This window comes from Orycteropus afer, unplaced genomic scaffold, assembly GCF_000298275.1.
Source record: "Orycteropus afer afer isolate SDZICR_OR568_19922 unplaced genomic scaffold, OryAfe1.0 scaffold00033, whole genome shotgun sequence".
NCBI classification, from domain to species: domain Eukaryota; kingdom Metazoa; phylum Chordata; class Mammalia; order Tubulidentata; family Orycteropodidae; genus Orycteropus; species Orycteropus afer.
The window spans coordinates 4,779,418-4,804,491 of NW_006921620.1; the positions used below are offsets into that span (position 1 = coordinate 4,779,418).

The following is a 25,074-nucleotide window of genomic DNA, read 5'->3' on the forward strand; positions in this document are numbered from 1 at the left end:
TCCCTGAACTTTCTTCAGAGTTCCGGTTTTTACTACATTTCTCTGTTAGGTATTTTATCAGTCTGTTCAATAGTCTCGTTAAGTCTCAGCTTCAAGTAACAGAGTCTTCTCATAAAATAAAAAGTCTAGAAACAGGATAGTAGAGCTCAGTGATGCCAGAACATTTTTGTGAATCTCTTGGTCTTCCCCTCATGGTTGCAGGATGTTACAGTACCCTTAATCATCTTGTCCTCATATATCTGTATCAGTGGGACAGAGACCTTGGTTTGGCCCTTTGACTCTGGTTTCTGAAAATAACCCCAGCAATCAAGATGCTTTTGTTTTCCAAAATACCCTAGCAAGTAGGGGCTACAGAAGAGAATTTCAGGAAAGGAGGGGTATCCTAGTGGAGTAATGAATATTCATTGATTGGATCAAGGAATAGACATGTGGAGAGAGGGAAGAAGCTAGTGTCATGTGTGAAGAGTTGTGTAGATGCCTGAGTTTACAGCTACTCCCCAGTGACCTGGCCTCAGGTGGCCAGTGGTGTTTTGACCTGACTCCAGATAGTCAGAGTTGAGGTCTGACCTTACTCTGGGGTGGTTAGGGTCAGAGAGGGGGAATTGTCACAAAAGTGGCTGGTATAAAGGAGTGAAAATATAGGAAGATGAGGCCTGGAGGCACTTGCAGCTGGGAATTGGATTTATGCTGATGATTGCTCCTCAGTTAGTGATAAAAGTAGGGTTTGCTCACCTTGCCCCTTTTATAGTATAGTTTGTAACCACAGAGTCTTTGCATAATAAAAAGTTGAGAGGAAAAAAGAGGCTTCCCCTGTATGTATTTTTTTTCTTATGAATATTATCACCTTGCCAAAGGGGCAGGGAGGCCACATCTTCTGACCTCCTCTAACCCCACAGGAGGAAGACAGAATCACCATCAGTAGCTCAAGGCCTATTCCTGTGAGGCCAGACATGCTGCCTCCCTCCAGCCCTTTCTCCAACCCTGACACCAACCATTCCTCCCGCAGCACTCACCACCTTTCTGCTGGGTTCGATAATTCACTTCAGTGGCCACACAGAAACTCACAGATTATGGGGTTTATTAGGGAAGCACCAGGCTACAATTCAAGTTCAGGAAAAACGCTCAGTCTCTCTCAGCCTGCTGTCTCTCAGCCAACAGTCTCTCAAAGTCTCTCTCCCAGCAGTGCGTGTCCCTTGGTGTCTCTGTCAGCAATGTATGTCTCTTGCGTCTCTTTCCCAGCAGCGCTTGTCTCTCAGGAGTGCATTTCTCTTGGGAGAACGTTTCTTTCAGCAGCTCGTCCTTCTCAGCCAGCAGTCAGAGAGAAACATCTGTCTCTAGGAGGCCTCCTTTTGAGACTGTCAGAGTGGCCAGACTAGCCAATCATAACATCAGAATTCTAAGTACCTGAGAGAGAGTGAACTTCCCAGAACATTGCTTTGTGCTACCCCCAACAGAAATACCCCAGATGGATAACTTTTACAATCAGGAACTACTCAGTTGCTCATGGAAAATTCTACCACAGAGTTTATAAAGACTTATGGCTAGAAAAGCCACACTGTTTAATTTGCTATACCGTACACCTAAATAGGTTTTTTGTTTTTTAAAGGGAGTTAATTAGGAAATGGAATCCACAGGAATTGAACACCTTAAGGTGGGAGAATGGGAAAAGCTTGAGGAACTGTAGGATTATTGCCAAGTTTTGGGCTTAAATGTCTAGGCTCTAGATGGATGGTGATGCCATTGATAAAAGAAAAGAACTAGATTTGTCAAAGAAGATAAATGTTGATTTAAACTTATTGAATTTGAGCTGCCTGTGACAGATGGACTGCTCTCCCAACAGTTATTCCTCCTTTTATGAAAGCTTTATTGAGATGTAATTCACATACTATAAAATTCACCTTTTTAAAGAATACAATTCATTTGTTTTTAGTATACAGTACTTCTCACTTAGGAGCTGTGGTGGCATAGTGCCAAAGGCACTTGACAGCTAACCAGAAAGCTGGCAGTTCAAACCCATCAGCCACTCCTCAGAAGGAAAATTGGGCAATCTACTTCTGTAGAGATACCGCCTGGAAACCCAAGGGGAGGGATCACTGTGAGTCGAATCCACTGGAGGACAGTGAGTTTGTTTTTTTTAACTCCTCACTTACTGACATGGTTAGGTTTTAGAGACCAGGTTGTTATGCAAAAATTGGCCTTAAGAGAAAAGCAGTTTACATCATTACCCAAACATGTTGATGGCAAGTCATTTCCAACTCACAGTGACCCTATAGGACCCAGTAGAGATGCCCCATAGGGCTTTCAATGTTACAAATCTTTGCAGAGGTGAACTGTCTCATCTTCCTCCCACAGAGGTGGGTTTGAACCTCTGACCTTTTAGCTAGCAGCTGTGCACTTCAACTACCATGCCACCAGAGAAGGCTCCTTATATCATTATATAACTGCCAAACTACTGAGAATCATGGTCCGACCATCACAGCCAGTGTTACTCTTGCCTTGCACCTCAGCATTCTTTACTCCCAGATATACCTCATTAATGGACAAAATGATTGGATAGTAGACTTCTACTCTTGTCCTAAAAATGTTATGTGAGATAATGAGATAATTGGTAAATGAGGAGTAGGTGTCTTCACAGAGTTGTATAGCTCTCACCATTATCTCATTTAGAACATTTTCATCATACTAAAAAGAAACCCTGTACACATTAGCAATCACTCCCATTCACTCCACTCCCAGGTCCTGGCAACTACTAATTTACTTTCTGTCTCTGTGGATTTGCATATTCTAATTAACTCGTATTCCTCACCTCTTCAAGTCTTATTTTTTGAGTTCTCTCTTAGAAAGGACTGTAGGTCATGTGTAATTACTAGTTTGCTAACTGTGACTCATCCTTTTCTCAGTGAATCCAGTACTCGTAAAAATTAATACACAGCACATAGCAGACTTGCTGGTGTTTGAGTGAATTAATTAATTTATTCACAAAATTGCATTTGGTGATGTTAAGAACCATTGCATAATTAAGAACCATTGCTTAAGAGTATTTAAGAATTCTTTACTGTGACTTAGAAGGACCTCTCCTCTGTCCCTTGCCTACCTTTATACCCTCACTGCTTGGCATTCTCTGGCTCACACTTGATATTCCCCCAGCACTGAACCTACTGATAATTCCTCATGAATGCCATGTTTTTTCACTTCCTTGCCTTTCCTCATAACATCTCTTCTATTTAGGGTCCCAGGACTTTCCGTTTGTCCAGTGTCTCATAACTCAGTCAGAAACTCCCAACCGAATTCATTACCATCGAGTTGATTCGGACTCATAGCAACCCCCATTGGGTTTCTTTTATTTATTTATTTATTTTTAATTAAATTAAATTTTTTTTTTATTATTTATTGTGATTTGGGTGAAGATATACAGAGCAAATTCACTTTCCATACAGCAGTTCACATATACTTTGTCTCATGTCACTGACCACAGTTTACCACAATGCAACAGCCCCCCTCCCACTTCATCCCCATAGTACCACTTCCCAGTGTCTATCCCTCCATACTCTCCTGCCCCCTGAGCTGTCTCCCTGTGCATAAGCTGCCCTTCTTTCTCCCATGATTGTTCTCTCCAAGGAGTGTGTCTACTTGAGGTAAATGTATAACTCACATGCCTGTACTTTGTTTGGCTGGAAACCACAGGTGTGGGTTCAATTCTGGACCTGAAGGGCAGCTAGGGGCCATAGTCTCAGTGGTTCACCAGGCTCTATTGGACTAGCAAACCTGGTCCCAACCATATTTTTTTTTTTCCCTCCAAATGATTTTGAGTTTTGTTCCACATTGTTCTCCCTCTCTATCCAGGATCTCCTACATCCCTTCCAAGTGGATGACAGTGGTAGCCGGGCACCATCTAGTTCTTCTGGTCTCATAGTTGTATAGGATGCAAATTGGATGGTGTACCAGTCACGAGGACTGATTGTTTCCATTAATTTTGGTTTTCTTCTTTCTTCTTTGCTCTTGACGAGGAGAGGCCCATCGTTGCATCTAGATGGCAGCTTGCTAGCTTTTAAGATCCCAGGCACTACTCACCAAAGTAGGAGGTGGAACAATGTTTTGTTAGCCCCATTGGGTTTCTGAGGCAGTGAATCTTTTACAGAAGTAGATGGCCCTCTCTTCCTTCTGTGGAGCATCTGTGGGTTTGAACTGCCAGCCTCTGGTTAGTAGTCAGGTGCCTTAGGCCCTGCACCACCAGAGCTTCTTAACTTGGAGTCAGGGGATCAGAAATTTTAGTCTTCCCCTTCTAGGGAAGCCTGAGTACAGAGCCCTTTATTGTTCTTACCATATTATACTACATAAAAAAGTGTTTATATGTTTCATTTTTGTAGACCAGGGATCTTTGAACATTGTACTGCTCACCTGTCTTTACCTTTTATCCTGTACCTTATTTTACAGACCAGGGATAACTATGAGTTTTTGATGGCAAGAACTCAATGAATGTTGATCTGAACTCTTCCTCAGTGTCTTGTATGTTCTTTCTTTTTACTCAGGGCATGAAATCTTCCTAGGGATTGTGTTGAATCTATAGATCATTTTGGGGAACAGGCCTTATTTAGTTTTTTATTGTTCGATTCAACAGACATAGAATTACTCTCAACTTTATGCTTAATTTGTGGACCTTTACTGGTACATGGACCATACATTGAGGAGCACTGGCATAAAGCACTCTGGTAAATGCTTTACAAATTTTATTTAATTCTCATAACAGTCCTATTAAGTAGCTTCTGTTATCATCATTTATAGATGAAGAAACTGGGGTACAAAGAAGTTAAATAAATTGGCCAACGTCATAAATATTACCCAAAACATCCAGGATTCAAATCCAGGTAGTCTGTCTGCAAAGTCTGTGTGCTAGTCTGCCTCTGGTTTCACAAATATGAAATGAAATAACATTCTCATCTGAGAATGTCACAAACAGGTACAGTACAGGCACAAACAGTTACAAATCAGAATATTGAGCAGCTTGCTAATCATGAACAACTGTGTGCCATATATTGTAATGGGAGATCAAGACTGACATATAAGGTGGCTTAGAGTGTAGTGACTAGAACTTTTATCTGTTATTTGATAAACATTTAAATGTTGTACTGCTCACTTTCTATATACTGTACTGTATACTTTCTGATAAAAATAACTCATTTGTCTCATAAGAGAAGGTTAAGGGGTCACCTAATGATTTTCATCGAAGAGTAGCATAATGCAGGATGCTGACCAACTCTTTTTTAATACTCATAGTGAATTAGCATATGCTTAAATTTTACCTTCGTATTAAATTTCCCTGATTTGCAAAACAAAACAATGATGTTATTTCTTTGAAATGTCTTTGTGCTATGACTTAGTTTCATTTACTGAATACTTTGTTTCTCCTTGTTCCTCTTTACTTCTTACTGGATGTGTAGTCAACCAAATTGTTAACCTGTTTTTTACAGCTGTTTGTATTTAAGAACAAAATGTAAGTAAGTCATGATCAAACATTATGATTTTAATAGAGTAGATGTTCATGTTGTTCTTCTAATATTTTATATCATGAAATTACAGATTTAATGAAATAGAAAATTTTAGAGTATTTCAACATCAGTATTATTCATAAATTTTTTCAAAATCTTCTTTCTGTAGAAATCTGGTTAAGAAGTACTGTCCCAAACGGTCATCCAAAGATGAAGAACCAAGGTAATTTAACATATTTAAGAAATATTTACATTTTTATTATTTTGTAAGATAATTATTATGCTATTAGCTTTCTTAAGTTTATTTTAATTTAAAAATACCAGTGTTTATGAAACAAAGAACTACTGTTTATCTCTTAGAAAGATGAATTGTGAGGTTGATCAACAGTTTCCTAGAATAGTTCAAGTGTGGGTTATTGAGTAAGATGTAGATGGGAGCTCCACTTGAATGATTTTGTCTCCAGAAGAACAGGATATTATTTCCATTCTTTGTATTGTAACTATCAGATTGTTAGAGTCTTGCTTTTACTATTATAAAACTACGGAAGTAGATTGCCCAACCTTCCTTCCGAGGAGTGGCTGGTGGGTTTGAACTACCAGCCTTCTGGTTAGCAGTCAAATGCCTTAGGCACTATGCCACCAGAGTTTCCTTTACTATTATAGGTAGTAAAATATTTTTACCACCTATAAGAATTGATTTAAAAAAGAGAGAATGAAAAAGAATGAGGGTGGGTTTAAAGGGATAATGAAAAGGAATGAGGATTTCAGAGTAATTTTGAATAAAAGATTAGGAATCTCTTGTGGGCTTTGGGCAGTTTTAAATAGGGATATGTGGGTGGTTGTAGAATGTGGAGAGAAAAACTTCAAAAAAAAAAAAAAGCCTTGTATAAAATTGTCGATTGTTAGGATTCTAAGATATATTGTTAGTGGAATACTATCTAAGTTGTCAGCCTTCAACTGTAAGAGAGTGTTCCTTAGTATATTCAAAGTAGATATATAATTTTAATACAGTGATTTTCTTTGTTTCTCTCCTTCCCTCCACACACATTTTTTACCCTTATTTTTGCCCCCCTCTCCCCTTTTGGTGCCAACCATAATGGTACTTCACTTCCATTCAGGATGTGGGCAGGCATACAGGCAGCTGTGTCCAGAGCTGATAGAAAAGTTATTCTGTAGAGCAGCCATCGAGATGCATTTGAGTGGTATGATTGGCAGGTTCTGCCTTCCAGAGCATGCACATCATCTCTGCAACAGGTTCAGCTGCCAAGCCTAGGAATCCAATCAAGTTCATTCCCAAGCTCAGGCCAGTCAGTTGGCAACTTAAGAGATTCCAGTATGTCAAAAGAGCCTACAGGTAGTATTTTTATTACTTTTTGACCCCAAATATCCCTTTATCTATAAATTAAGTCTATTTGAAGATATATAAACACATACAACTTGAGCTTAATGCAGGTTTCTTTCTATTTTAAAATGAAGCTGAGCTTAGGTTGATTATGTTAAAATTAGCTAAGTGTCAGGTCATTCCATACCTCACAAAAAAACATTTGTAATGAATATTAAAATTAATTTCACCATTTTAAAATATCTTTTTGTCAGGTTTACCTCGTGTATAGCCTTCTTTAACATCCTTAACGAGCTAAATGACTATGCAGGACAGCGAGAAGTAGTTGCAGAAGAAATGGCGCATAGAGTATATGGTGAATTAATGAGATATGCTCATGATCTGAAAACAGAAAGAAAAATGGTAATTCTTATTATTTGTATCCAGTCATTATAGTATATGAAGTATTTTCACATCAATAAGAATTACTTTGCTTTTTAAAAATATGTGAGCTTAACACAAACTGGTTTTCTATTTTGCCAAATTTATTCCATTTACAGATTATCTCAAGATGCTTTTATTAATTTATGAACCTTTTGGATTTAACATCAGGGGTTGGCAAACTCATGAGCCAAATTCAGCCTATTGTCTATTTTTGTTTTTTAGTTCCTATGTAGTGCCTAAGGCACTTGACTGCTAACCAGAAGGCTGGCAGTTCAAACCCACCAGCCACTCATCGGAAGGAAGGGTGGGCAATCTACTTCTACAGTGATACTGCCTCTGAAACCCAAGGAGGGGTCGCTATGAGTTGGGTCTGACTCGGTGGCATTTAACAACAACAACAATATGAGCAAAGAATGGTTTTTTTTATTTTTAAAGGGATGAAAAGAAAGATATTTCTTGTCACGTGAAAATTATATGAAATTCAAATTTAGTGTTGTCACATGCCTTTGAATCAGTTTAGACTCATAGCAACCCACAAGAGAGTAGAACTGCCAGATCTTTTCTCCCACAGAGCCACTGGTAGATTTGAACTGCTGACCTTTGGGTTAACAGCTAAGCACTTAATAATTGTGCCACCAAAACTCCTCCAGTGTCCAGAAGTATAGTTTTATTGCAACAGACCTACATTCATTCACTTATGTGACTTCTTTTGCATTATAAGAGCAGAGTTGAATAATTGGCACAGACTATGTAAGTAAAACTCCAAACTGAACCCATTGCTGTGGAGTTGATGTTGACTTATAGCAATACCATACAAAGCCTAAAATATTTAGTATCTGATCCTTGATAGAAAATGCGTGCCAACCCCTATTCAAGACAACCATCTCTTTTTCTAAAGGTTATATCTGTTTTGAAGGTTATAGTATTTGTAGTACTGAAGTAATATCTTATAAAATATATTTTAAAGAATCTTACTTTAATAATAATCTCTTCCTAAATGTTGATTATTAGTGCTTTGAAAAAAATAGAAGGCCTTTTTGTGACTTTAGACTTCATTTAGTATTTAAATGCAACTATTTATTTTTTTGGTTATTATATGTTAATCTTTAGCATCTCCAAGAAGGACGCAAAGCTCAACAGTACCTTGACATGTGCTGGAAACAGATGGATAATGTGAGTTTCAGTATTTTCATAGTTAACATAAAAATGTATAGATGGATTTGACCCTAAATTCTCTCATGGTTCATATATGAGTTTAATGTTTCTCTAATTTGACATTGGTTTTGTTGCATAATAACCAGTAAAGTATAAATGTGGAATGTGAGATCAATTTGGCTTTTTTTTTTTCTTTTCTGTTTGCTTCTGTACATCCTTCAGGTCTTTGTAAACATTTAGGGAGATTCTTTTTTGACTTCATAGTAGTTACCATAAAATATTGATAAAGAATAGAAGTATAAGGAAATAATGAGGTGTCTTGGAAGACCATTTGAGACTCAGAGGACCCAGATTCTAGTTCTCCCCTTTTCTCTAGCATTTGATTTCTCTTGACTTCATTTTTAGCATAAGAGTATGAATTATATATTTTTTCCAGTTCAGTGCTTCTTTAATTCTGTGCTCATAATATCAGCTGCTGGTCAGAGACCATCCCATTGTAGGAAATAAAATACACCTATAGGGCAAAATGATAAAATCATAATAATTTACTTAAACACTTTTCCAGAGGTGCTTGTTAATGTGGACTTTCTTAAATGTTCTGGCATTTGGTCATTTGAGAAACAAGATGTAGCCTCCATGACTTAAAACTGTTCTACTAATAGTGTTTATTACCAGCACTGTGGTCTCCCTAACTTAAAAAACTCTTATCAAATTGTGTTCTATAGTATAAGATTAATAATTCTTTTTTGAGCTCTTAGGTTAGTAAGCAGTTTACTCTTAACTTACATATTTCCATGTTGGACACTGCATATTCTTTGAAAATTATGTTAAAGGGAGTTTTTCATGTTAAATTGATCGATTTAATATGTGGATATTGGAAAAAGGACTTAAAGATCAAGAACAAACAAACAAAGAGTGTTTTCAGCCTTTCTTTTTCCCCTTTTAAAATGAATACTCCATAGATTAAATTTCTCCTATTTAGCTATCATGTAGATTTGAATTATTAGTGCTAAATGAGAATTATTAGATATATTAATAGTCTCTTTTCATTTCCTTTCTAATTGGTTTTACCAAGACTTTTAAGGAATTTTTATGTTTATTGCATTTTAAATTGTCTTAACTGATATCTTTAGAACCTGCCAACTAATGAGTATGCATTTGTTTGCTTGTGTGTATGGGTGTGTTCATTTGCACAAAATGACAGACTCTTATGCTCATGAGTCATAGATCTCTTTAAATTGGTGTTGACTCAATCTATTCTTATTATTATATACTGACTTGTCTTTAGAACTATTGGTAGTTATTAAGCAAACATTATAGAGGTCATAAGTAGGAAAGAAGCATAAAAAAATGTAGGAGATTATTTTTTAAGATGTAAAATGAGTTGAGCTCAACTCATGTTTATTGAAGGCATCCCTGACACGTGCCATGCAAGCTCTGGAGTTACAAAAGTGAATGCAACATGAATTTGTGCGCAGTTTAGTGGGGGAGACAGACTGATGTATACGATGTCAGTGTACTATGTAGACATGGGTAGGATCCCTTGTTTCTTATCCATGTCTTCCTGACATGGAACTATTACAAGAAAATAAAGTTGATAGAATTCTTACCGTGTTTGAATTAGTTAAGAGGAGGGGTAAAGAACTAGGAGAGATTGAATTAGTGACAGAGTAGTAAAAGGTAAGGATATTTTTAAAAAAGATAGTTATTAACCCCAGGCTAAAATGCTCAAGAAATATGCTCAAAGAGCATTAGCATTTAAGATAAAGACAGACAAGAGTAGCCTATGAAGGAGATTTTGAAAGAATGGTCAAACATTAAGAAGATAGAAAGGCTAGAGATACCAGGTATATGAGTTAGAATCCTCTAGGTAACACAAGCTTACAAGAACAAGATCCAGAAGGAGAGAGCAGTTCCAGAGTTGGCCTCAATGATGTCACTAAGACTGCATCTCATTTCCGACTACCTACTTTGCCATCTTGGCCATGTTCGCTTTTTCCGTAGTTTTGTCCCCTATGGTTGGCAGATGGCTTAATCAGCTGAATACCATATCCTTTTCCAGTTATATCCAGATGCAGCTCTAGAGGGAACATTTCTCTTCCAACTCTCTCTTTTATTCCGATCAGGAAAGAAGACATTCCAAAAAACCCCTAGTGAACTTCCTCAGGGTATCTTTAGATTAGATTATTTGCCTATGCTCCAGCTGTGGGGAGATTAGGAAAGCAAGGGTCTTCTGTTTTCAGTCTCTGTACTGGGAAGTATCTGCTGTTTTCAGCTGAGCAAGGAAGAATTAAGGGTGGGAGAGTAAAAGTAGGTATTGATTAGTCTGTCACACAAAAGATGAACAAAAAATAATATTTTCCAGAGTATTTTCCTATATTGTATGATGATACAATATCTTTAAGAGAAAGAATATTTTTAATATAATTGCACTAGTGGTTCTTTTGTTACTGCAGGAAAATTAGGTAGACTTACTATTCTCTCCATAAATATAAAAAATAAATAAACAAAAATAAGAGCTCTGGTAGCATCATGCCTGAGGCACTTGACTGCTAACCAGAAGGCTGATGGTTCAAACCCACCAGCCACTCCTTGGAAGGAAGTTTGGACAGTCTACTTCCATAGTGATACTGCCTCAGAAACCCAAGGAGGGGTCGCTATGAGTCGGGTTTGACTCGACAGCTCAGAAGAACAACAACAACAACAACAATATAAAAATACTTTAGAAGTAACCTCAAATTACACCAGAATCAATGACCTATAATATCTACTCATTTTGAAAACACAGTTCTGAAATGAGCTTCAGAGAATTAAATATGGACACTTAATTTTAGTCTTCATAGGAAATTTACATTCTATATATTATGCACAATCAGCAATTTTTATGTGCTTTGAATAAATTGTAAATATTTCATTTGCTGTCTTAGATGAATCAAAATAGTAAATAAAGCCTGCATTTAAAGAATTTTATAAAAATTTTAAATACATTTATTTGAAAAAAATTACAGGAAACTTCTGGCTCTAGGTACATGGCAAACTGAGCTAACTCTGAAACCTTTGGCCTACAAATATTTAGATGTACTGGCTAAAATGTTTTTTATTGTATTTGAAATGCCCAGCTAAGCTACTTGAAAGAAACGGAAATCTCTAAGTGTTAGAAACTAAGGTTAAACTGAAAGCCAATATCATAGGTACATGAGCTGATAAAGTATCATTAAGGCCATCCTGTTTGTGGTATATTCTTGTCAGAGTGACACTAGGTAACCAGAACATTGAGATTCCTGCTTTCTTCTTGTGAGCAGTTCTCAGAATGCAAGTAGGGTATATATTCTCCAGACAAGAAATTGGAAGTCTATTCTGGGGAATCTCACCAGCTAGAGCGAACAGACCTAGTGATAGGAGGGTTTCTCCAAGGAAACTGGCTGGTCCCATAATCCACAAGCCACATCTACAGAGTTTCCAGTGGACTTGCTAATAAGAGCAGATAACCAAAGTCCTCAGACTTTTTAAAGAAAGCATCTAATGTGAATATAAGGAGCTCTGGTGGCATAGTGCCTAAGGCATTTGACTGCTAACCAAAAGGCTGGCAGTTCAAACCCACCAGCCACTCCTTGGAAGGAAAATTGGGGGCAATCTACTTCCATAGAGATACCCCCTCAGAAACCTAGGGAGGGGTCGCTATGAATCGAATTGACTTGACAAGCAGTGAGGTTTTTTTTTTTTTTTTTTTAAAGAATGTGAATATCAGATTAAAAGCAATATAGGGGTGGGGTGGGAGGCATAAAAACCAATTTAGAAGACTCAGTGATTATATAAAGAAATGACAATTAAAAAGCAAAAACCCTTAAAACCATTATTAATACTCTCTGAGGAAATAGAGATGATAGATGTATCTATGAAACAAGAACAGGATATTATTTTTTTAAAAAAAAATATATACTAGCAGAAACTAAAAAACTCATTAGAAAGTTGAAATTGATAAAGTTGAAAACATTTCTTAGAAAGTATAGCAAAATGACAGAAAATAGAAGAAAATTAGGGGACTCATCTGTAGGTTTCATATTCAAAATACTAAACATTCTAAAAATGAGAACAAAGAAACTGGACAAAAATATTCAAGAAATTATCCCAGAACTAAGTAAGAGATGTGAATTTCTAGAAGGAAAGTGTTTTACAGGTGCCCAGCCCAGTGGATCGGCAGCAAAGGACAATACGCTATTTACGTATTTATACGAAATTTCAGAACACACAGGAGAAAGGAAGGATCCTACTAGCTTCCAAAAAGAAATAAACAAAAGGAAATATAAACATGCTTTATGCAAAGGATCAGGAATCAGATTGGGATTAAACAACAGCCATGCAGGAAGTTAAAAAGAAAGTAGAAAAGTGGTACTTTTAAATTTCTGAAGGAAAATGACTTTCAACTAAGACTTCTTATTTCATCAAATTGTATCAATTAAAAGTGATGGTAAAGGTATTTTCAGCCATGGAGACTCAAAAATTACCTCCCGCAAAACCCTTTTAGGAAGCTACTCTACTGATGTGCTCCAGCAAAATGAGGAAATAAACCCAATGAGAGGAAGGTGTGGAACTAGGAAATAGGAGATCTAAATCAAGAGAGGAGTAAAAGGAATCCCCATGATAGTGGTGAAGGGAAAACCCAAGACTATAGCTATGTAGATGTCTAGATGGTAACCAGTCCAGATTCCAGCAAGTTAGGAGGTTTTAAGACAGATTTAATCAAGAAAATAAAACTGATAAAATTCCTTATGTATTTGATTTCAATGAGAAAATATTTAAAGAACTGGAGCAGATTGGAGTTGAGTTAGGGATAAGTTCATTGAAACTCAGCAAAAACAAACAAACAAGGGCACTTACTGACTCCAGGATAAAGGAAGTATGCAGGAAAGGAAAAATGATATGATATATTACAAGACTCAGTTGTGAATAGAATTGACAAGGTCACTTTAAAGTCAGTTATTAGACCCCCCCCCAAAAAAAAAAAAAAAAAAAAAAAACTGCCCCTATGCTGGGTTAAGGTGCCTGGGATGCCTGACAGAGAGAATATAGAAATACTTTGGAGGGATACCCCAAGCCATGTTGGGGTTCACACTGAGAAAAAAGAAAAACAACAAAATCAATAATAATAATAAACCAAAAAATTCCTGCTCAAGATGATTTTATGGTTAAAATTTACAAACTTTTTTTTTAATGGGGAAGAGTCAAGATATATAATAAATATTAACGCAGTCGTGCCTGTTATATATTTTTTCTTTATAGTCTAGTATTCATGTCTGATATTTAAGGCTGTGAATGGGTTTTAATAGTAACATTTATTTTCTAATTTAGAAAAGACATATTTTATTTTAGTGTGCAGTTCATGTCTCCAAATGTGTAGTGATACCATTTAAAAGTTATTTCTTAATGAGATAAATCTAATTTTATATTTCAGTGTGATTATTTCAATTCTTTTAACAGAGTAAAAAGAAATTTGAAAGAGAATGTAGAGAGGCAGAAAAGGCACAACAGAGTTATGAAAGATTGGATAATGATACTAATGCAACCAAGGCAGATGTTGAAAAGGTAAGGAATCTCAACTGGCTTTAATATTAAAATATTATTAGTTACATATAGAAAACATTGTTGTTAGGTACTGTCGAGTTGGTTCCAGCTCATAGTGCGCTATGTACAACAGAACAAAGTACTGCTCAGTCCTACACCATCCTCACAATTGTTAAATACTTGAGCCTGTTGTCACAGCCATTGTTTCAGTCCATTTTGTTGAGGGACTTTCCCTTTTTCTCTGACCTTCTACTTACCAAGCATGATATCCTTCTCTGGGAGTTGGTTCCTTCTGACAACAGGGCCAAAGTATGAGAGACAAAGTCTGGTCATTCTTGTTTCTAAGGAGCATTCTGGCTATACTTCTTCCAAGACAGATTTGTTTGTTTCTAGCAGTCCATGGTACATTCAGTATCCTTTGCTAACACCACAGTTCAAATGCATTGATTCTTCTGTGTTCTTTATTTATTTCCTAGCTCTCAAGTGCATGTGAGGCTAGTGAAAATAACCATGGCTTTGGTCAGGCACACCTTGGTCTTTACAGTGATAGCTTTGTTCTTTGACACGTTAAAGAGGTCTTTTGCTGCAGGTTTGACCACTGTAATATGTTGTTTGATTTTTTGACTACTGCTTCCATGGGTGTTGATTGTGGGTCCAAGTAAAATGAAATCCTTGACAAAGTCAGTGTTTTCTCCATTTCTCATGATGTTGCTTATTGGTCTAGTTGTGATGATTTTTGTTTTCTTTTGTTGCGGTACAATCCATACACAAGGCTATAGTTTCTGATCTTCATCAGTAACTGCTTCAAGTCTTCTTCACTTTCAGCAAGCAAGGTTGTGTCGTCGGCATGTTGCATGTTGTTAGTGACTCTTTCTCCAGTCCTGATGCCACATTCATCTTCTTATAATCCAGCTTCTCAGATTATTTGCTCAGCATACAGATTAAATAAGTAAGATGAAAGGATACAAATAACCCTTAGGCATACCTTTGCTGATTTTAAACCATGCAGTATTCTGTCAAATGTCTGCCTCTTAGTCTGTGTACAAGTACCTCATGAGCACAATTAAGTGTTCTGGAATTCCCATTTTTTGCAGCGTTATCCGTAATTTTTTAAGATCCACACAGTCAAATGCTTTTGCATAGTCAATAAAACACAGGTAAACATCTTTCCATTATTCTCTGCTTTCAGTCAAGATCCATCTGCCATCAACAGTGATATCCTCATTCTACCTCCTCTTCTGACTCTGGCTTGAATTTCTGACAGTTGTATGTCAATATACTGCTACAACCATTTTTAAATTATCTTTAGCAAAATTTTGCTTGCGTGTGATATTAATGATATTGTTTGAGAATTTGTGCATTCTTTTGGATCACCTTTCTTTGGAATGGGCACTGTTTTGGTTCTCTAGTACTTCTGTAACAGAAGATACCACAAATGGGTAGCTTGAACAAACGGGTTATTCTCTTACAGTTAAAGATGCTAGAAGTCTGAGTTTAAAGTGCTGGCTCTGGGGGATGGGTGAAAGCCCCTTGACCTTGGGCTTCACCTCTGCCTCTTACTCCCTGCTCACTGGAACTGGAGGCATCTCTTAATTCAGGCAGATGCTGCCTGCTAAGGCTGACAAACCCAAGGTTGACAAGTAAAATGGCACAGCCCCAAGATTATCAAGCAATACAGCAGGCCACTAATTCAAGTCCATTAACAGTCCCAAAATTAACAGACAACATGGCAGGCCATTGAGATGAAGACTTGGCTACATGCAGGGTCCAAGCATGCCAAAAAGTTGTAGAGACCTTTCTCAAAGCTGTCTTCTTATATACTAGAAGCTGACCACATCCCTAAGGCAGCTATTCAGTTGCTCCAGTAGATTCTACCATTAAGTTGATTACCAGTGTCATCATGGGGAATAACTACATCTAGCTGCCCAGCCACTCAAAACCAGGCCCAGCCAAGTTGACGATATATAACCTTAACTACCACAAATACTGTTGATCATATACTGCCTCCTGAAATGGTTGAACATTGACCAATTATTTTTGGTACAGTGACTCTGATTCCTTTCTATCTTCTTTTGATGCTTCCTTTATTGTTCAGTATTTTGCCCCTAGAATCATTCAGTATTGCAATTTGAGGCTTGATTTTCTTGACTTCTTTTAGCTTGAGAGATGCCAAGCATGTTCTTGCCTTTTGTTTTTCTAATTCTAGGACTTTGCATATTTCATTATAATACTTTGTCCTTTCAAGCTGCCCTTTGAAATCTTCTGTTCAGCGCTTTTCCTTTTACTTCATCATTTCTTCCATTTGCTTTTAGTGACTCAACATTCAGGAGCAAGTTGCAGGGTCTCTTCTGATATCCGTTTTGGTCTTTTCTTTTTTTCCTGTCTTTTTAATTACCCTTTACTTTCTTCATATATGATGTCTTCCCACAACTCATCTGGTATTGGACCATTGGCATTCAGTGTATCAAATCTATTTTTCAGATAGTCTCTAAATTCAAGTGAGATAGATATACTTAAGGTCATATTTTGGCTTTCATGGACTTGTTTTAATTAGCTGCAGCTTCATCTTAAACTTGCATGTGAGCAGTTGATGGCCTGTTCCACAGACAGCTTCTGGCCTTGTTCTGACTGATGATATGGAACTTCCATTGTCTCCATCTATAGGTGTAGTGGATTTTATTCCTGTGTAGCCTATCTGGTGAGGTCCACAAGTATAGTTGCTGTTGATGTTGGCGAAAAAAAGTTATTTGTGATGAATAAGTCGTTAGTCTTGCGAAATTCTATCATGCGATCTCCAGTGTCATTTCTATCACCAAGATCATATTTTCTAACTACTGATGATTCTTCTTTGTTTCCCACTTTTGCATTCCAATCACCAGTAATCAGTACATCTTGATTGCATGTTTGGTCAGTTTCAAGCTGGTAAAAATCTTTAATTTCTTCATTTTTGGCTTTAGTGGTTGGTGCATAAATTTGAATAATAGTAGTAGTAACTGATCTTCCTTGTAGGTGTATGGATATTATCCTGTCATTAACAGCATTGTAGTTCAGGATAGAGCTTAAAACATTCTTTACAATGATTAATATGACCATTCCTGTTTAATTTGTCATTCCTGGCATAGAGACCATTAGATTGTCTGATTCAAAATCGCCAATACTAACTCACTGATGCCTAGGATATTGATCTTTATACATTCCATTTCATTTTTTACAACTTCCAATTTTCCTGGATTCATACTTTGTAGGTTCCATGTTCTGATTATTAAAGAATATTTGTAGCTGTTTCTTCTAATTTTGAATTGTGCCCCATCAGCACATGTAGGTCCAGAAGGTTTCACTCCATCTATGTCATTAAGGCCATTTTCATGAGGCATTTCTTCTCCAGTCGTATTCTGAGTGCCTTCCAATCGAGGATCTCATCTTCTGGCACTATATCACACAGTGTTTCCCTGCTATTCATAAAGGTTTTCAGTGGCCAATTTATTCAGAAGTGGACCTTGTCCTTCTTTGTAGTTTGTCTTAGTCTGGAAGCTCTGCTGAAACATGTCCACCATGGGTGACCCTGCTGGTATTTGAAATACTGGTGGCATAACTTCTTGCTTGATAGCAACATGCAAGGCACCATAGTATGACAAACTGACAGATAAGTGGTAGGTAGGTAGGAGAGAAGTCAAAATATCTGTATCAGTGTTAAAGTTTCCCAACAGATACACTGCATTTAAATCTGAGATATATGAATATTTGCCTATTTTAATTTACACATAATGGTCTGATAAGGTAATTAATAGAAGTTCTGGTAGCGTAGTGCCTTAAGGCACTTGACTGCTAACCAGAAGGCTGGCGGTTCAAATCCACCAGCCACTCCTCGGAAGGAAGGTTGGGCGATCTATTTCCGTAGTGATACTGCCTCAGAAACTGAAGGAGGGATTGCTATGAGTCGGGTCCGACTTGATGCAACTTAACAACAACAACAACAAGGTAATGTGCTAATTACATTTATTGATAAAAACTTTTATGTCTTTGCTGTCTTCACAATACATAGGAAAGACATAGTTGCTACTGGGAATGAGCTTCCAATCACAAGAGAAAAACAAATAGTTTAGAAGGCCTGCAATGTGTCAATGAGGTGTGTAGTTTGCTTTTCCAAGTTCCCTGGTGGGAAAACATAAAATTATCAGAAGTATGTGATGTTAAATATTTATTTATCCATTATTCATTCATTCATTCACTCATTTTGGAAACTAAAACCTCTCATGTTATACTAATTGATTTGGGGGCAGATGTTATGTAGCATAACTATTGGTAGGATCAACCCTGTCTTGACTGCCATTTAGTTTCCTCTTCCCTGTGTCTCCCATACTTATGCTCTCTAGTTGATTCTGAACCATAGTGACCCTGTAGAACAGTAGAACTGCACCATAGGGTTTCCAAGGCTCTAATCCTTATAGGAATAGACTGTTAAATCTTTCTTCCATGGAATGACTGGTGGGTTTGAACCACTGACCTTTTGGTTAGTAGTGAATGCTTTATCTGTTGTCCTATGAAGTTCCTTTGTTTTCTCTTCCCCAAAACCTGTTGCCATCAAGTCCATTCTGACTCATAGTGACCTTATAGAGCAGAACAGGGTAGAACTGCCCCATAGAGTTTTCTGGGTTATAATCTTTACTGAAGCAGACTACCACTTTCTCCTATGGGGCTGCTGGGTGTGTTTAAACTGCTAACCTTTTGGTTAGCAGCTAAGCACTTAACCACTGTGCCAGCAGGGCTCCTTGTTTTTTCCTTAGGATTTTATAATTCCCTGTAGGATCCAAATGAGAAAAAAGAAAGAAGAAAGGAATAATTTGTATCCTGCCTTCCATTATCTTTATCAATTAACAAAAAAAATTAAAATCATATAAATTCTAGGTTAGGATTACCTTAAAGGTATGGTAGTGTAACTCATGATGCTTGTATCTTTTCTACCCTGTAATGATACCTTTAATGATAGTATGTTCCCTGTCATTAGAAATATACAATTTCAACGCAGGCTGTTGAGCCTTATTTTATTTTTTTTCTACAGCTTTAACGTTTTATTCATATTGACCCCACTGTTTCTTCCTGCTCAGTTTTATTTTCTTTGAGGTACCATAGAAAAATACCCAATCTATTTTTTCTCATAACAGCTATTTAGAAATTTGTAGATAAATTTTCGACCCCCAGATGAATCATTTCATTTCTTCAACTATTCCACATATGAAACAGTTTCAAGTTACCTTTCTTTCTCACTACTTTCCTTTGGATACACTTAAATTTATCAGTAGCCTATTTAAAGTACATTACCTCAAATTGGATATAATAATCAGGTATGGTCTGATTAATCCTGAGTTTGATTACCTCTCTTTCTGAATGTTACATTTGTGTTAATTTAGTCTAAATGAATATGAACTGTGGGGTACCACGTTGTTTGGAGAGACTCCTGTTGAGTTTGTGGTTAACTAAAATCCCTGTGTCTTTTCATAATAAGCTGTGATATATGGGTATGTGTTTCTCAAACAGGCCTTGTGCTGTTGATATTTTACATTCATATATACATCTGTGTCAGTAGTTTTAATCCTATTGTTAAGATTTTTGGATTCTGATTTTAATCATCCATTATATTAATTTTCTTTCCAGCATCATGTCATACATATAATTGATCACTGTGTTATCAGTAACTGATAAAAATATGGACCACAATAAGTTGTAGACAGTGCTGTTTTATATGTGAGACTTCCTTGGAGGTTGATGCTGATGCCTTAAGAAATCATTTGGCTTGTTATCAAACATTGTTTGATACATAGTTTGTGAAATAGACAAGTAAAGGTTACTCTTTAACTAAACTTTCATTTAGCTTACTCTTCATTTTGTCTACAGATATATCGTTAGAGACTAGTCAGACATCTTGAAATCTTGATATAACATGTCTACAAGTTAGTTTGGCAAAATTTGTTAAAAATTAGTTTTGCAGCTTCCTTTTTATGTTCATTTTTTTTTTTTTTTTAACTCCTTAACTTACTAGAGAATTAGTAATACTTTTCAGGATTTGCTGTAGGAACTGAAGAGTAGAATAGTTCTGTTTTAAGTAACCAAGGAGGATAAGAAAATAGCTGGAAATTAAAAAAAAAAAATTAAGGTGGTTGGGGGGCTAAGGAGCAGCCAATTACTAGGTTTCCTAAAGAAAAGGAAGGCTGTATCTGTGATGCTGAGAATATGCCAGCTCCTAGCCTTATACTCCTACCTACTCTGCAGGAACCTCTGCCCCAAGTCATGGGAATCCCAGCCAGGGGCTTGAAGCTGGGAGTGTTCCCCTTGTCAGAATAGGTTTTGTGGATGGGGAATAATTAGGACTCCACTATTGCACCATACTTTTTGGAGGAGGTGTATCAGAGGAAGAAGTAAATAAATGTGTACTTAGAGTCCGAGACTGGAACTTCAAGTATATTCTTCTGTAGAAATTCTTTGGGCTATAGTGTTTAGTTTCCATGGTATTTATTTATCATACTATTCAGGTACACTGTGTATTAAATGGACTTTTGTCAGTTTATCTGGGATCATGGCTACCATACTGACAAAGAATGTTTTTGTAGTTTGGTTTGTCTCTGAGTTCAGAATAACTAACTTAGGCTTTTGTTAGAAGGTCAGGGACTGTATTTGTTGAAACAAATTAGAACAGTGCAGTATGTTGCATTCACAATGTGCTTTATAAGTTATAAAACATTGTCATATGAAATGTTTTATTTCTTGGAGCACTGTAGGAAATGTAGTTGAATTCTAACTTTTTTTTCTCCCATTTATTTTAGAACAGTTGAGAAATCTGTTTAGATTCTCCTTTAATAAATCTAGAATTAATAATTTGTGTAAAGTATATATTCTAACATTCTAACCGATGTGATTAATACTAACTTGACTTAATTGAAAAGCATTCTGCAAGAAGAGATTGAGATGAACCCAACTATATTTAAAATACATTATTTTATCATTATTTGGTCTCACTACAATTCTGAGTTAGCTATAAGTAGATAAAATTTAAAAAAATGTTTTACTACAATTTTCTTATTGAAGCTGTTTTTGTCTTCTGACTGAAAGCATACTGTTTCAGCTATGATGTTGTCATTTATTAAATTTTAAATGATATTGCTAGTTGAAAAGTTAGCAAACTTACCACCTCATTATTTTCTTGATGTCCAGGTGTTGGTTTCTCTATAATCTAGTTTGGGTATAATGCAGAAAAATGAGTTAGCTGTGATTTTGATGATGTTGATAATGATTTGGGCCAATTTGCCTCCAGGCCAAACAGCAGTTGAATCTGCGTACGCATATGGCTGATGAGAATAAAAATGAATATGCTGCACAGTTACAAAACTTTAATGGAGAACAACACAAACATTTCTATGTGGTGATTCCTCAGATTTACAAGGTAAATTTTAGATATATGAAGTTAACCCAGCTTTATAGTTGGTAGTGCTATTTTTCAAATGTAAAACTTAGTTTTAAAATTCCAGATATCAGAATGTTTTTAGATTCGCCAGTCATAAGATCGGTGATAAGAGATTTCTTCATGGTTATAGATTTGAAAAGTAAATTTTTGCTAACTTTTAAATCTGAAGTTTTCTTACAGATTTTTTATTTTTTTGAGATAAACTTTAATAATTTTATCATTAAATATTTGCTATGATCTAACTCACTGCCTTCGAGTCAGATCTGACTCATAGCGACCCCTCCTTGGGTTTCCGGGGCAGTATCACTATGGAAGTAGATTGCCCAATCTTCCTTCCTAGGAGTGGCTGGTGGGTATGAACCTCCAGCTTTCTGGTTAGCAGTCAAATGACTGTACCACCAGAGCTCCTAGGGGGTTCTCATTAAAATTTTATATTGTAATATACTCACCTAGAATGGGAATGCAGCCTTTTGACACCATGCCAGAATCATTGGTGTTAGTCCAGGTGCCAGAAATAAGCCTTATAAAAGGCTTGTATTTGCTAGCCTGGTTTTTGTATTCTTATCTTCCTGACTTTTGTGCCATCATAATGTAACTCAGGCCTTGAGCTTGTTTAGAAATCCTGTCCATCATCACTTGATGATTGTTGTTGTTGTTGTTATGTGCCATCAAGTTGGCCCCGACTCATAGCGACCCCTCCTTGGGTTTCCGAGGCAGTATCACTATGGAAGTAGGATTGCCCAACCTTCCTTCCGAGGAGGGGCTGGTGGGTTTGAACCACCAGCTTTCTGGTTAACAGTCAAGTGCCTTAGGCACTATACTACCAGATAACAGTTGCCAAACAGCCCCAGACAAAAAACCCAGAATTGACCCAAGGGTTAAATTATGTTACTGCCTTTTTTAGAAAGAAGAGAAATTGGGAAAAAAGGGGTTTAGTGAAAATGTTGTATGAGGTAGTATCTAGGAGAACAGAGCTTACATGGAAGGAGTATACTTTTTTCTTTGAAAGGAAAGTTAGAAGTACAAAGGAAGCATAGTGAGAATTGGTGGACTAGAGTGAGTATCAGTTTCTGGTCATTTAATCCAGAGCCTCAAGCCTGCCAGTCTTCACTCTGTGGTGCTTTTCCAGACTTACTGGCAAAGCCTTCTTATTCTAAGGAGGTCCTAACCTGGAGGTAAACAACGTTTTGTGTTTTGGGGCTGATCCTTTTGTTTGATCCTTGCTCTGGAGCAGTTGTGCCATTGTATGATGCTAGGGAGCACTTCTTTTATAAAAATGCAGGTCTCAAAATAAAACTCCTAAGCTTCAGGAAGTATAGAGGAAAAGTGATATGAAGACTGTGGGAATATGGGAACTTGAACATTCCTAAGAAGCAGGGAGAAAAATCAGTTGGCAAACAGGAAATGCCAAAAAATATGGGCCTTCATGTATCCCAATGTATTTCATAGCGGCATGTTGAATTTTTTAATTGTGGCGGTCCCATATATGTGCCACTTTGTGCTTCCTGTTTTTTCCTTTTGTGTTCCCACCCCTTAATTATTAAATAGTCACTCTGAGCTGTAGACAGTGGTAGGTCTGTGTACCTCTTGGTATGCAAACAGTACTCTTGGTTCAGCTAGATCTTAACAAAGTAATTTTGAATTGACTTCAGGGATTAGAAGTCTCAGATTTATATATGTTATACATCAATTTTTTTTCTTAATAAAAAGCTCCAGAATTCTGCCTTCAAATGAAACATTTTCTGAATGCATAAATAAGAGCTGCTCAGACTGAAGAGTGAAAGGTGAAAGTAGTATATAGCATAGAGCTGTTAGTAGTTAAGGGGTCCTTTTAAGAAGGCTTAAAAACCAATGCCATCTGGGTTTAAAATTTAGTAAAAGCCAATGTTACCTGATTTCTAGTACTAAAAGCCTTGATCTTCTCCCCCCACTTCTTTTGCTGTTCAGCAGGGCTCAGGTTTTAAATATTTTAAGTCTATATAACACTTGTTAAAAAGAATTAACAAGGACAGTGTAACTAGTAGGCTGTAAGGAATCTTTAATTTTTTTGGAGGAGTCATTAATTGATCTCTTTCAGAATGAAAAGAAAATTCAGTTTTCCTTTTTAAAATGTTCTTTATTAGCAACTACAAGAAATGGATGAACGGAGGACTATCAAACTCAGTGAATGTTACAGAGGATTTGCAGACTCAGAGCGCAAAGTTATTCCTATCATTTCAAAATGCTTGGAAGGAATGATTCTTGCAGCAAAATCTGTTGATGAAAGAAGAGTAAGTGGCTATATAATTACCTTTGAATTTTATTTGGTTTAGGTGTGTAGTTTAAATTTATAAAATGAATAGGAAAGGAATGAAGTAATTTCATGCATAGTTTATTAAAAATTATATCTGTAGAAGAAAATCTTGAAGTCAGTTGGAGTGGGTTAGCCCTATGGGCTCTAAGGACTATTCTAAATGCTAAAATTCTGATTCTTAAAAATGAAAATTTCTGTGTTTTTTAGAACAAAAGAAAAAGAAAAATACTTAAGTGGATTTGATGGGTCAACAAAACTTCCAGCTAAAATAAAACTAGATTACTGGGCCTGCCTTTTTACCTCTGCACCTAATGACACTTTGACCCTTTACTACCTTTCTGTGTAGAAAGATATATGTATTTTTAAAAGTTAGAAATAATTTCTAGCTTTTCTTTCCCCACTGATTTTTTCAGTTCTATTCCAAGAGAATAGCTAAACTCTGAATTGTGTGTTACAAACTGTGTCATACTATTTATTGGTCTAGTGAAAGCTGGTCAGACAGATCTAGAGTTGCCTTTAAAACTTGAGTTGGCGATTGAACTGAATCTTAAAGCATGAGTAGTATAGGGAATGGGGACACATGGGGAAGAAGAAGGCATTATGAGTCGAGGGAATGTCATAGATCTCCAAATTGTCAACTCCTTGAGGAAATGTATCTACCCATACCAACTGCCATTGAATTGATTCTGACTCATAGCTAACTAGAGAACTGCCACATAGGGTTTCCAGGGCTGTACCTCTTTATGGAAGTAGACTGCCTCATCTTTATTTCACAGAGCAGTTGGTAGATTCGAACCACGGACCTTTTAATTAGTGGCCCAATGCTTTAACCACAGTGCCATCAGAGTTCCTTTGAGGAGTGTGTCTAATCACATTGTATTATTCATCATTGATGAATGTCTAGCAGAGTCACTTACTGGTCATTTTGCAGTAAACGTTGAGTGAATGACCAAAAAGCATGATTAACAGAAACTGAGGATATGAGGGAAGAGAATCATGTTTGTGGAGTACCTGTTGTGTACTACATATTTATTGTATTTTCATCTTCACAAGCAAGCCTATCAAGATGATACTAAGTTAGTGAGATTCCTTCCTGTAACAAATAATAGAATCCTAACTTAGATTGAGCAAAGAAAAAAAGGATTTTGGGATTCTTTAATTGGGAATTCCAGGTTACCTTTATAATTGGAAATGGCTGGATCCAAGCTTATATGTACAGTATGGTTGGGTCCTTCCTCTTTTCCTCTCTCTCCTCCTCCTCCTTGTTCTTTTTCTCTCTGTGTGTTTCCTTACTGCTTAGCAAATGATTGCTGGGGGTCACATTTATAACAAAAGTAAGGTATGACTTAAGGATGAC

At 36.7% G+C, this 25,074-nt stretch overlaps 1 protein-coding gene across 1 annotated transcript in view; it reads left to right on the plus strand.

Annotated features, from left to right (window-relative positions):
- The window catches only part of FNBP1L (formin binding protein 1 like), a 105,506-nt gene that overhangs the window by 58,697 nt on the left and 21,735 nt on the right, over positions 1-25,074 (plus strand). Inside the window, exons 3-8 of the mRNA XM_007936061.2 lie at positions 5,656-5,709; positions 7,083-7,230; positions 8,362-8,424; positions 13,885-13,989; positions 21,275-21,403; positions 23,548-23,694. Coding sequence (XP_007934252.2) covers positions 5,656-5,709; positions 7,083-7,230; positions 8,362-8,424; positions 13,885-13,989; positions 21,275-21,403; positions 23,548-23,694 — 646 coding nt within the window. The remainder of the gene's footprint in view (positions 1-5,655; positions 5,710-7,082; positions 7,231-8,361; positions 8,425-13,884; positions 13,990-21,274; positions 21,404-23,547; positions 23,695-25,074) is intronic.